The sequence below is a fragment of the Galeopterus variegatus genome, unplaced genomic scaffold (assembly GCF_000696425.1).
Source record: "Galeopterus variegatus unplaced genomic scaffold, G_variegatus-3.0.2 Scaffold1612, whole genome shotgun sequence".
Lineage (NCBI taxonomy): Eukaryota > Metazoa > Chordata > Mammalia > Dermoptera > Cynocephalidae > Galeopterus > Galeopterus variegatus.
The window spans coordinates 143,783-157,371 of record NW_007727723.1 but is presented as its reverse complement, the minus strand read 5'-3'; the positions used below and the strand labels follow the sequence as shown (position 1 = coordinate 157,371).

Sequence of the window (13,589 nt, the reverse complement as noted above, 5' to 3'; positions counted from 1 at the left end):
CGGCTCAACATTTTGGAGCCCAAAATTCAGATGTTAACAGTAACTATTAGATATTCCTTTCCAGAGAGGAACTGTGAATCAAAAGGATCCCCTCCGAAAGGGAGAACTGCAGCCAGACTTGCTGCCTGGTCCAGGGTGACATTTTATACAAGCTGTGCCTAGGGAGGCAGAGAACAAAAACAGGGCCAAATGAACTGGGTCAAAGTCCTTGCTGGTTTCCGACCTGAGAATGTGGTTCTGCACTGAGGCACCAAGGGACTGAGTTGAGGAAAACCACACAAATAAAAAATCCTTAGACAGGGTCTGGGGAACTAAAAATTAAAGTGAATGAAACGGGGGAGGGGGATGGAGTGATGTTTCATCACTCAAAATAAGCTTGCAAACCAAAATTCCAGAACACATGGAAAAAACTTGATAAAGCAGTAATTATAACAAAAATTCACTCCAGATAAAATGATTTCATTAAAACTTTGAAATAATTTATTTATATCCTGCACATACTAAATACGAGATTTTAAATCCATAAAGAAAGAATAAGCTGTCATGAGACATAAAAGAAAACAAAACAAATATGATTCTACTGAGTTAATTTTTATGTGTGGTAAGAGATAAAGTTCTAAATTCATCTTTTTGTATGTGGATCTCCCCCAATCCTATACTTATTATTTCACTTATAAAAAGTAGCTTTGTATTATCACTTATTTATCAATAAATAAACAACTAAAAACTATAAAAGTCTCAGAAAAAAACATAGGAATAAATCTTAAAAACCTTGAGTCAGCCACAAATTTCTCAGATACAACATTAAAAGCACAAGCAACAAGAGAAAATATTAATAAATAGGACTTCAGAAACATTGAAACATTTGTACACCATTAAGAAAATAAAAAGTCAAGTCACACGTTAAGAGAAAAAAATGTTCAAATCAAAAATCTGATAAAAGACTTGTATCCAGAATAGAATAAAAAACAAAACCTTCTTACACCTCAATAACAAGACAAATAACCCAGGTGAAAAATGAGCAAAATATATGAATAGCCATTTCACCAAAGAAGACATTAGAATGACCAAAAAGCACATGAACAGATGTTCATCATCGTTAGTCACTTGGAATATGAATATCAAAACCATAATGAAATAGCACACAAGTAAGAATGGCTTTACTCAAAAATCCAGTCCAAAGGCCAGTTAAGAAACCAGTTATAGCAAGGGACAGGGAGGGTGTGGAGAAACTGGAAGCTTAGCACATTCCTAGTGGAAATGTGCAAATATGCAGCCACTTTGGAAAACAGTTTAGCAGTTTCTTCAAATGTTAAACACAAATATACCATTCAATGCAGCAGTTCTACTTCTAGGTACCTACCTGAGAAATCAAAACATATTTCCATAAAAAACTTGTACGTCAATGATCACAGCAGCATTATTCTTAACAGTTAAGAAGTGAAAACAACCCAAATGTCCATCAACTGGTGAATGGAGAAAGAAAATGTTGGCCATGATATTAAAATTAACTGCCAATTTTGCTCACGTTTATTTAAATATTTCTAAATAATACTTTTGTAAATTCAAAATATCTCTCTGGTTAGCCCATGCCCGAGTTTCAAACATTAATTAGCCCAGTCATATAAATCTGTAGCCATTTAAATTTTCCTAACAAGCTTTCTCACAATGAAAATGATTTTTTTAATGGGAACCTTGTATGCGATCCATTTCTAACTCTAATTAGATTTATCTGGGGAAAACAGCATTGGTTAATTGATATAACTAACACTAGCTAAACAAAATGTTAATATACTCTAAGTGGTTGAATACTGTACCATCTAAAAAATGTAATAACCAATATTAATAAGAAATTGGAATTTAGTAATTATTCACAAATTATGCATTTTGTTCTATTTATAAACAAACATTTTGTTCACAGGGACAATAGCAATATCTTCAAACTTGTAGGCTCCACTTGTGCTAATACAAATGCTACTGCATAGCAATTGCAGCTTTATTTTGCTTGGATATATAAATAAAGATTATTATTTTCACAACTGAAGTAATGAAAGTCTTAAGTATTAGGCAGATTACACATAAAGTCAGCTCTCATTTATGAGTTATAATTTAATGTGCTTATTATATCTACCGTTAATGTGCAACACACGGCATCTTATAGCTAACACTATATTTTAATCTAATAATAGTAGCTATAACATTCTTAAATGTGCTTCATGAACCAAAGCCGTAACTTGTTCATGGAGGGTTTGGATTAGCACTTCATGAGATCCAGATCTATTACAACTTGCTGAAAGAGAACAAAGAAAGACAAGAAAGCTTTTAAAGAGATTTAAAAAAATAAATAAATAAACAGCAAAAGATAATCATTTTGAAAGAATTCCTTTTCCTTGCTGAGTGGAATGTTTAGAGGACTGCTGGGGTATTCTTCATTCACTGACTAGATTTTAATGGAGCAATATGTGCCCACTTGTGGTAGCACAGTAAGGCCTACTCCAAGGAAAGCAACAAAGGGGGGCCAGGCTAACACTTTCTAATTCATTGTGGAAGCAGAAAATAGGGAACATAAAAGACTTTTCATGAATTTTATAAAGAAGGATGGGGATTCAGAATAAGCTCATGAAGCTGAGCTCAGCATTAACACCGTAATTTTACACTAAACAGAGAAATGACACACCTCTTACAAAACAAAACAGGACCCCAACAGCCACCATAGCAAATACATGAGTGTAATGGGAAATTCCTTGTATTTTTACACTAAAATCTACTTCCTAATTTATTTTTACCATTGACTAATTATTATGCAGTGGGTGTTTCCAGCTGAGCTTTATCAAACATTCACGAGGCATTCGCTATGTGAGAAGCACTCTAAGAAAAGAGCACAAAGATAAATGACATACTTCCAGCTACCATACTGCTATGTTTTAAATGTGTCTCTCCCAAAGTTCATGTGTTAGAAACTTAATCCCCAATGTAACAGCGTTCAGAGGTGGGACCTTTAAGAGGTGATTAGGTCATGAAAGCTCTCCCCTCACAAATGGATTAATAGCATTATTGAGTGAGTGGGTATCTGACAAAATAAAAAAAAAAAAGAAAGAGTTCAGCCCCCTTCCTCTCTCTCCTGCATGCTCTCTTGCATTTCCACGTCCACCATGGAATGACATAGTAAGAAGGCTCTAGCCGGATGTGGGACCCTAGATCTTGGACTTCCCAGCCTCCAGAACTATAAGAAATAAATTTGTTCTTTATAAATTACCCAGTCTCAGGTATTCTATTACAGCAGCACAAAATGGCCTAAGGCACATGCAATACCAAACCATACCATAAAGTGCCAAAACCGAATGATGCGAAAATGCATAAGGAATATAGAGGAGGGAACAATTAGAGGACTCAAGGAAAACTTTACAAAGAAAATATTTCAGATGAAAGGGATAAGAAAGATTACCAGAGCCAAGACAAGAAGGACAGTATAGGCAGAGAAAAAATTCTAACTAAATAACACCAAACATGTAAAAATGCCTACTCAGAGAATGGTGATAAGTTCACCTTGACTGGAGCATAGCAGGTGGTTGGAAGGTGTTTGACAAGAGACTGGAAGAGTAGAGATGTACCTGGACAAGTGGGGAGGGATCAGAAGTTCAAAAGATACAAAACTTGGGATAAAGAAGATAGATCTAATGAAAAGTGGGTCTTCCAGTTGGACACTGAAAGACAACTTCTTCTGATACATATAACATTCAGTGACCATTGGCTAATATAAGAACTACTCTGAACCGAATGGAGAAAACCATGAAATTAAATGTTTTCACATCCTATAAGGGGAAAACCAAATGGTTACTATTCAATACAACTATGCAAAGTCAAAACATACCAAAGGACAAAATGTATCCACATCACTCTAGGCCCCTGGAAAATGCTATGGTTTCCACGCAGAAGGAGTACCACAAGAAAAAGTCCATTGTCTGCAATGTTGGTGGCTGAATGCAGTCCTCCACTGAATGTACGATCTTCTAGAGCTATTATGTCCAATCTGGTAGCCCGTAGTTTCATGTGGGTATTTAAATTTAAATAAATTAAAATTTTGATTCCTTAGTTGCACTAGCCATAATTCAAGTGCTCAGCAGCAACATATGTCTAGTGGCTACAATACTGGACAGTGTGGGGTATAAAACATCTTCCTCACTGAAGAAAATCCTATTGGTTAGTGCTGTCCAAGAGTCACCATTGCAGGAAGAATAGGCAAAAAACTCCATAAGGGCAAAAAATCACATTACAAACTTCTTTGAGATCCTTACATCACTTAGCAATGAACTGGAAATAAAAATGTATATTCAACATATATTTGTCAGATTGAATTTTAATATATATAAAAAAAAGAGTTGTGGAAAAGGGGTAGTTGTACATATTCTACTCTGGGCAAAAGCTAAATATCTTTGCCCTAACTCCATCAATAGACTCCACAACTGAAGCTTTGTACCCGGGTTCCAAAAGTAACTACATAGTACACGAGTACTAATGGGTTTGTCAAGATGGATATAGACAATTTAAAAAAAGGCTTAGGTGCAGCTCACTTATCATGACAGATGTCTTCAAAAATAGTTACTAGAAAAATAAATGACATTTTACACTGTGAAAGTGAAGCTTACCATTTGACAAAATCCTGTGGAAAACCAATCTATAAAGAGGATCATCACTTATAATTTATCCAGCTAGAATGTCAGAAACTGGGCTACTGTCTTTGATCTAAAAAAAATGCCAAATCTACGTTGCTAGAGACAATCAGGAAAAGTTAAATCCCATGAAGCAAAGATTGACCAATAGAAGACAGGTGTCAGGGGGTATATATTTTTCCTCCTTTCTCTCCCAAGATGGGCTGTCATGCAACATGCACATACATAATTGGATCAGACTGATTTTATTCATAAGAATTTCAGTGAGGAAAAGGAAAAGAACAAAAATCCAATAGAAAGTGAGCAAGAGAATTAAACAGGTACCTCACAAAAGAGAATCTCTCTTGATATAACTCCATCTCATTAGTAATCAGAAAAATGAAAATAAAAAATCATTAATAGATATCACTAAACTCTTAAGAGGATAAGTAAAATTTAGAAAACTAACAAAAACAAGGTACTAGATTAAAGTACAGCCAAGCCCACACACTGCTGTTGAACGTATAATTAGTAAAAACAGTTTGGAAAATCAGTTGGCATTATCTACTTGTGATGAACATATACACATCTGACAACATACACTTCCAGTATTAGATATATGCCTGAGAGAAATGCATGACCATGTGTACTAGAGACATGTAAGAAATGATAGCAGCATTATTTTTAGCAGCCAAAATTGAAAACAAACCAATTTCAACCAATATTAGAATGAGTAAACTGTACTATATGCACTCAGCAATTAATTTCTACATCGCAATAGAAATGAACAAACAGCTACATGTAATAGCAAGTATGAATGTCACAAACAACATTGAGTTTAACTATTTTTGTTAAATACAAAAAGAAGTAAAATTAAACTATCATATGCACGGGCGGTTGTTCTTAAAACTACTTAAAACAAGAAGAAAAATCACAAGGATTAGGGTTAGTCAGGACAGTGGTGATCTATGGAAGGAGAGAAGGGTTAGAAATGAAATTGGGAGGGAGTATGGGGAGACTTGGTGGAAGGCTGCTCATGTACTATTTATGTGTGTGCTGATTTCATGACTGTTTTCTTTGTGATAATTTATTAAGCTGGACATTTTTGTTTTGTATACTGTTCTATATGAATATTATATTTCACACACAAAAAAAAAGGTGAAAAGAAAAGCAGTCTTTACACACACACATACACAAAACCCCTCTCATACATGAGGTTAGGTGATGCCATTTCATTCCATTCATAGCCACTTCCAAACTCTTTCCTCTCTCATCTTAACTTACCTCTTGTAGCGCTTTACTAATTAATGGTGACACACTGATATTTTCCCCTCCTTGAGGATGGATCTGGATATTAACTCTCTGATAAAGAATCTGAAACAAGAACAGGCTGCATTATAAAGGAGTTGAGTTTTTATATTTGCCTCCCTTCACAACGTAGACTTGAAATTTAAAAAGTACTCTTTTGAGGAAGAAAATCGCTACTTCATAATAAGCAGTTTTTGGTAAGAGGCTTACTTCAGCACTTCATGAACAACCTCACAAGGATGCAATGGTTTCAGAAGTGGGAATCAAGCATGAAAAACCTGATATACAATAAAATGAATGACTATGAAATGTAATTGCACATTCCAGAATATTCTTATATATTCAACAGTGTTTTCAACAAGGGTACTATCCTCCCCTATGCAGATGTATATTGTGAATTTTAGCAAATTTAACACTTCCCCAAACAAAGCCAACCCCTACCCTTGATTTTGAAAGGACTCCTAAGGGAACGGTGCCACCACTGATTTTAACTCACATGGTTTCAGATATATTTTACATTACCATTTCTCAAATGTTTTATTCTTGACAATACTAACTTTCCTCATTATATTCAATACTTTATTTCCTAATATTATTTTCTATTTTTCTCAAGCCTATCTTGTATCCTTTCTTCCTTACTGTAATAAAGCCAACAACACTATTTTATATGCTAATATTTTAAAATTTCTTTTCATGTGTGACAACCTATTTTTCTTTCATAAATTAAAATATTCATACTATTAAAAAATGACCACACATCTCAGATCCCCACATCCAGCAAAATGTGCTTCACATAGGTCAGGACTGCTTTTATTGGGGGCACTTACTTCTGTCTGCAGAGAGCTGCTAGCTGCCAAAAGAAGTTCAATGCTGCTAGGAGGGCAATGTGTCAAGGCAAAAGCCATGAGCTCTCGACGAGTGGCCAAGTCCTGGTAACCTTCTGATTGTCCTAACTGGCTACAGACATCCCAACTTTTAGGATAACCTGCAAAATTGGCAAAAAAAAAAAAAACCCAAAAAACAAAAACTGATTCTCAGAATAAGAAAAATATCCAATCAAAGATGAGAAATGCAATGGCTTCCAGCTCAGGTCTTGTGGTACCAAAGCAAAACTGTAGTCATTAGTGATACATTTTATGAAAGCAGAAAGGCATAAGAATCTAAAATAGAAAAGAAAGATTAGGCTAGTTTATTATCCAGAAGGTTCAATGCTACTCCAGACAAGTGTTTCTTTTAAATTTAAACTACCTGTCAATGAATACAACTAATCTACTGAGTTTTGGTGGTAAATAAAAGGTGGGTATCTGAATTCTGAAGACGTGGGAGTATGGTCCAACCTGCTACTTAGCACTCAAGTGAGCTTGAGAAAGCTCCAAGTATCACATTTCCTTTACTATTACAAAGGGACAGTAATAATAACACCTTCCCCTTGGGTTGTTGAAAGGATTCGGTAACAGTTGTAAAGTGCAAAGTGTTAGAAAGAGCGACAGTATGAATAGATATCTAAACAGAATCTTTCACTTTATAAAACACAGACATCTAAGAATGATGCCAAAAACAGAAACAGCCCTTTTCCTACACAATATTATATTCTGAATTCTTAAAATATACTTTTTTTCTTATTTGAAGGAGTTTTAACTTGAAACTTTTTTCTAACTTCAAAGGGTTAAGTCCAGAATAAGTTATCTAAATATTTAAAGTAAAATTAATTCAGATACTACCTTTATAAGAATAAAATTATTGCAAAGCTCTCTAAATAAATAATTTTGGATTAATACAGCAATGTTTTTTATAGAAAGCCATAATTATTCTAAATTTAATGTTGCAAAATTATTTGGTTATTATTATAGAACATAGCACTTTATGAAACCAATTTTCTAATGCTGAGGTTGTAAAGTATTGAGTTTTTTCTGGAATTTTAAATATTTTCATAGATGAGAAACCAAAGACTCTCTCCTTGACCAAAGTTTAGTTGTATTTTTCTGAGCCCTCTTCTCAATTTCAGCCTCAGCTTGGCCCCCATCCTTGGTAAGCCTGCAGACCCCAATTTTACCAAGAATCCCTCAATATCAGTTTAGTCAGAACCCCCACACTCTCAACATCTGGTCCTCCTTAGTACTGGTCAAATATCTCATCACTCACCCTTAATATATGATCAAACTGGCCTGCCTTCAGCAAAGACCCTACTAAATGGGATTAGCAAGAATCTCCCTATCCCTGATGTCTCCTCTTCAATTTTCCATCCACTGACCCCCTCAGTCTGCTCCTTGGCTATATACACCCACCTGTCCTTGTTGTATTCGAAGCTGAGTCAAATCTCTCTCCCCTCGTGAAATAGTCTTGACACTTATCACAATAGTTCTAAATGAAGTCTTCCTTATTGTTGACAAGGGTCAGAATAATTTTTTCTTTAACAGCATACATACAAAAAGTGCACAAATCATTAGTGCACAGTTACATGAGTTATCATGAAGTGAAGCATTGTGTTTAACCACTCACTATTAATGTACAGATAATGGGTAAAAAGACAGATTAGGGCTTTCATATATAGCTGGCCCTCTGTATCCACAGGGCATTATTAGTTCCAGGATCCCTGAGGATACCAAAATCCACTGGTGATCAAGTCCCTCATATAAAATGACATAGTACAGTAGATCCTCTGTATCAACAAACTGCGGATGGACAATATGAACAGTTGGCCCTGTATATGCGGGTTTTGATCTGCAGTTGGTTGAATCTGCAGATGTGAAACCTGCAGCTATGGAAGGCTGTCGCACTAGGCTAATGTAGGAATCCTGCCAACATCTCCAGTTGTCTGGCTACTTTTACCTGCCTGTAATCCTGCACCGACTGGGCCAATTGTCAAGCTAAGGCTGGGTCTGGAGCTCACAGACCCCTCAAGCCCATTGTCCAGACTGGGTCACAAACACTTCATATGACAGGCTGGGTCCCAAGACCCCACACACGCCAGGCTGGGTCCCCAGACCCCTTCACGTAGGTCTATGAGCTAGGTAACCGGCAAACAGGTCCTTGGAAGCTGTAGGTTGGAAAGCATGACTGATCCTGTCGGGGCAGCCACCGGAGGCAGTAAGCTCCAGCCAAGGTGGTGGCGCACACAGGCGCACTAACTTCACCCACACACAACCTATTTGCAGCAAATGCTCAGCAAGATTCTGAACATCTGAGGGGCCTTGAACATTTTCCTTTATTTTCCCAACAAAAGCCAAATGCATTCATGCACAGCCATGGAAAGTAGATCATTTAGTACAGAGCCCAAGATAAGACATCACTTCCTATCCCACTGGGGAATGTGTTAAGTGAGAAATTATTCCACAATAAAATCTGCTTTATCATCCAGAGACACAAATTTGAACTTCAATATGGAAAATTTTAGGGCTGCAAACTACTTCCCAATTTCTCAAGATTATTTTGAAAAGTACTGTTATCTTTAAAAAAAAAAAAAAAAAAAAGTAGGGACGGCCCGGTGGCGCACTCGGTAGAGTGCAGCGCTCCCACCGAGGATTCGGATCCCATGTAGAGACCGGTCCACTCACCGGTTGAGCGCGGTGCGGGCACGACACCGAGGGTTGCGATCCCGTTGCCGGTTGCGGTACGGGCGCAACACTGAGGGTTGCAATCCCGTTACCGGTCACGAAAAAAGACAAAAAGGGGAAAAAAAAAAAAAAGTAAAGAATAGAACTATTGACTAAATAGTCAGAAATCATATATACTCCAAAAATTTCAATTTTCTTTTATATAATACATGAATTGAGATAGAATGGGGCTACACCTAGGAACCAAACAAACTCTATCTTCCCTGAAGAGGACATTTTGATACTTTTATACTTCTGAGCCATGAGACCCCCAGGGCACCTGATTACCCCGTGGCCCTGATAAAAGCAACTGAAAGAGACCTAATAAAATAAACTGAGATACAGGGCCGGCCCAGTGGCGCACTGGATAAGTGCGCCGCTTGGGAAGCGCGGCGGCGCTCCCGCCCGAGGGTTCGGATCCCACATACAGACCGGTTCCCGCTCACTGGCTGAGCGAGGCGCGGGAGCAGCACCGAGGGTTGCAATTCCGTTGCCGGTCCCCGGTCCAGTACGGGGGCAACACTGAGGGTTGCGATCCGTTGCCGGACACGGAAAAAGACAAAAGACAAAAAAATAAAAAATAAAAAAAAATAAACTGAGATAAGAAGGGAACAGAAATTCACTGAGTTGCAAAACCCCTTTCACAAGGCTTGTTAGAGTGTAACTGTTAGCTTTTTTAAAAACTTATTATCTATCTATTCTTTCTATTCCCTGTAATTGTAAAAATTAAGTTACAGATTAACCTTAAGTCGCCTTTAGGAGTTCCCTCATGCACACAAATCTTCAAGGTGACCTGCTACAATGACCCTCCTGGGATGGCGATAATGAACACCACCACCATCTTGGACCTAATGAGCAGGAGCAAGGGCCACAGCCCTAACTTGGCATGCATCCATGATACAACCAGGAAGAACAGAAGACCACCTCCAGAGATGCAGAATGATGACACTGGCCTGCACCCCTCGCCCCTTTCCCTTTAAAGGACCCTGAACAGTTCCCCTCATGGGCATAGCTCCTCTGTAGCTACCTCGCTTATGCATAAGTCTATTTCCTCTTTTAATAAAGCACTGCTTGCTTTAGTACTGGGTGCATTGTTCATTTCTATGACTTTAGGACCCAAGAGCCTAATTTGGTAATAAAATGATATTCAAATATTTTACATAAAACTGTTAAAATCATGAGCATGTTTTCAATAGAAAATGAAAAGCAACCAACATCTTAAATAAAATATAATGTCTTAATCCATTAAAATATTTATATTAATATATAAGCACACAGCATACATTTTATGTATCTAAAGCCAAAATGTGGCAGGCTTACCAATCAGGCCAGTTGATTTCAGAACAAACCTTTTCCATTATTTACCATGTAAAGAGGACATCAGCAAAGTGTTAAGTAAGGTGTCTACTCACCTGTGGCCATCAGCTCCTGACAATGCATACTGGCTGCTTTGTAGTCATGGAAACAAAGTGCCTGCTCTACTAAAAGGATTAGAACCTGTCCACACCTTTCTTCTGGGTCTTCACCTGTAAGAACAAGCAAATGACTTAATGATTATGGCAAAACAACTGATAAACGAGCTCATTAACACTGTCTTTCAAATTAATTCAAAACTAAACATAAAAGATTAGACTGATTTTAAATGGTTAGAGGATAAAAGTTCACAGCAACTTTGACCTTTCAATCTACTCATTAAGCATAGAATTAGCCCTCTGTATCCTAACAGATCAATGGCTACTATTAGTTCCTAATCAAAATACCCAATCAGAAAGACCAAAATTAGAGTAGTCTACAACCTTAAGAGAAGTCTTGGTATTACTGAGGCAAGAGAAAGTGAAGAAATCCATGCTTCCAAAAGAAAGCAGGTTATAAAAAGACTTGAGAAAAATTGACTATCAGATTAAGTAAATGGATGAAAGTAATGAAGCAAAGGTATTCTCATCTTTAAAATTCAACTAGTATTTAGAAACTAGAATATAAGTGTTGTCCAGAGAACTGACAAAGGTTGTGTCTGGCTATGACAAAGGCTAAGGCCTGGAATCCTCACAGTGCCAATTGTCTAGCTCTTAATCCTGTTCGTGACTCCAATTGTAAAGCTAGGTGACCACGCTAGTTGTCCCAGCTCTTTTACCTGCCAGTAATCCTGCACCAACTGGGTTGATGGTTGAGCTAGGACTGGGTCTGGAGCTCCCAGACCCCTCAAGCCCATTCACAGACTGGGTCACAAACCCTTCACACGCCAGGCTGGGTCACCAGACCCCTTCACACAAGTCTATAAGCTAGGCAAACCAGCCACACGCTGCTTGGAAGCTGCAGATCTGGAAAAACATGGCCACACAGGGCAGGTGCCCAAAGCAGTAAAACACCAGCCAGAGCAGCGACGCCACGAAGGCAAACTTACTCCACCAACACATAATGTTTACCAAACGACCCTGAACTAGCTCCGAGGCGAGGGGAGCCTGACCAAATTGTTCCATTTTGCCAACAGGTTATCTCCTTGGACTAACTCCAGAAGGGCTCCTCTGAGCCTGACTAAGGCCTGTCCTTGGGAGTCCAGTTTTAGCACAAATCCTGCTAAGTAAATTTGGCCAGAATCCCAACCCCCACCCCCACCCCAGATATCTAATCACCCTTGACATCTGACCAAGTTCCTCATTCCTTCACCATTCCCCAGGTGATATGTGATCACTCTGTCCTGCCTTCAGCAACAATCCTGTATCCTGTTAGTTCAGTTTAGTCAGAATCCCTCCTTATCCTTGATGATGATTCTTAGTAATTCCAACCCCCACTTCAACTCCTTGGTTATAATTTCCTGGTTTTCTTCATACTTGGAGTTGAGCCTGTTAAAATAATTAACTGGGAGGGTATCATTAGACTGAGACAGCTCCAGCACTTTGGGTTCCTACTTAAGCAAATCAAAATCCAACTCAATGGAAACAGTAAAATGAATCTTAAGCTTAACCAAGCAGAAACCACCAATTAACCTCTAACTAGGGACTTCCTATGTTAACTCATAAAACATTTTCTTCCTTGCTTCCACAAACACCTTATAAAAGTTTTTGTCTCCCACCCACTTGATGGAGCCCCAAACCACTTGTAACTTGAAGCTGCCCAATTAATGAATTGCTGACTACTGAAATAAACTCTTTAAAACTTGAATGTGCCTAAGTTTGTCTTTTAACTAGCCCAATCTCTCTCCCTGCTGCAAAACCCCATTGCAGTAGTCGCTGTACATATTGTGGTAGTTCAGAATAATTTCCCTCACCATTTTAACAAGTGTAACAAATAATTTTTTCCTGAACAGCACACATGGATCTCAATCACACAGATATATGCATATCAAGAACAGGAATGAAAAATAAATTTTATATTATCTTAAAGGAAGTCTTATACTTCTTTACCTGTGTAAACAGAATCACTATAACATTACTATGCCACCCAACAAACTACCTACATTAAATTGGACAATTTTTGCCTTTTTTCCCCATAAAGACTATTAGAATGAAAAGTGTAAGGCCCCATAGAAGACCCCAAAGGAGGCACTCCCTAAAACATGCGCTTTTCTCTTCTGGGTCCTAACAATCTCGCCGGCGCCAAGGTGCAGCCTATCAGAAATCATTACCAGCCCCTGGCCAATCAACTACCGCCCGGTGTACTAACCACCCTCTCCCAGAACCCGGCTCTATATAACTGTATGCTTCTCCCCCAAATAAAGCGGAACTTCTCCGGTGAACTGTCGGCTCAGGTCCTGTCGTCCTTTCCAAAAGAAGTACCAATAAACAAGAAATTATATAACTTTTTACTTTAAATATATTATTATAAATTAACACAAATTGCTCTTGAGTGTGTCAACCTAAAACTCTCAGTATTAAATAAGAGCCTTTTCTATAGGCTAATAAAACAATTTTCATATGAAGGGGAGGAAACGTAATTTTCTATGAGTCATAGTTCTTAGTTGGGAGGGATCCCTGAAACAAAAGACAGTTAACAAGAGAAAAACTCAAGTTTAATACATGTATACTCATGTATACATGACGGA

General features: G+C 37.8%; 1 protein-coding gene across 1 annotated transcript in view; it reads right to left on the bottom strand.

Moving 5' to 3' along the window:
- LOC103594718 (neuroblastoma-amplified sequence) overlaps window positions 1-13,589 on the bottom strand; it is a 301,995-nt gene that overhangs the window by 152,150 nt on the left and 136,256 nt on the right. The window contains exons 24-26 of the mRNA XM_008577970.1: window positions 10,963-11,076; window positions 6,785-6,942; window positions 5,934-6,023 (exon numbers count right to left, since the gene is read on the bottom strand). Of these exons, the coding sequence (XP_008576192.1) occupies window positions 5,934-6,023; window positions 6,785-6,942; window positions 10,963-11,076 (362 nt within the window). The remainder of the gene's footprint in view (window positions 1-5,933; window positions 6,024-6,784; window positions 6,943-10,962; window positions 11,077-13,589) is intronic.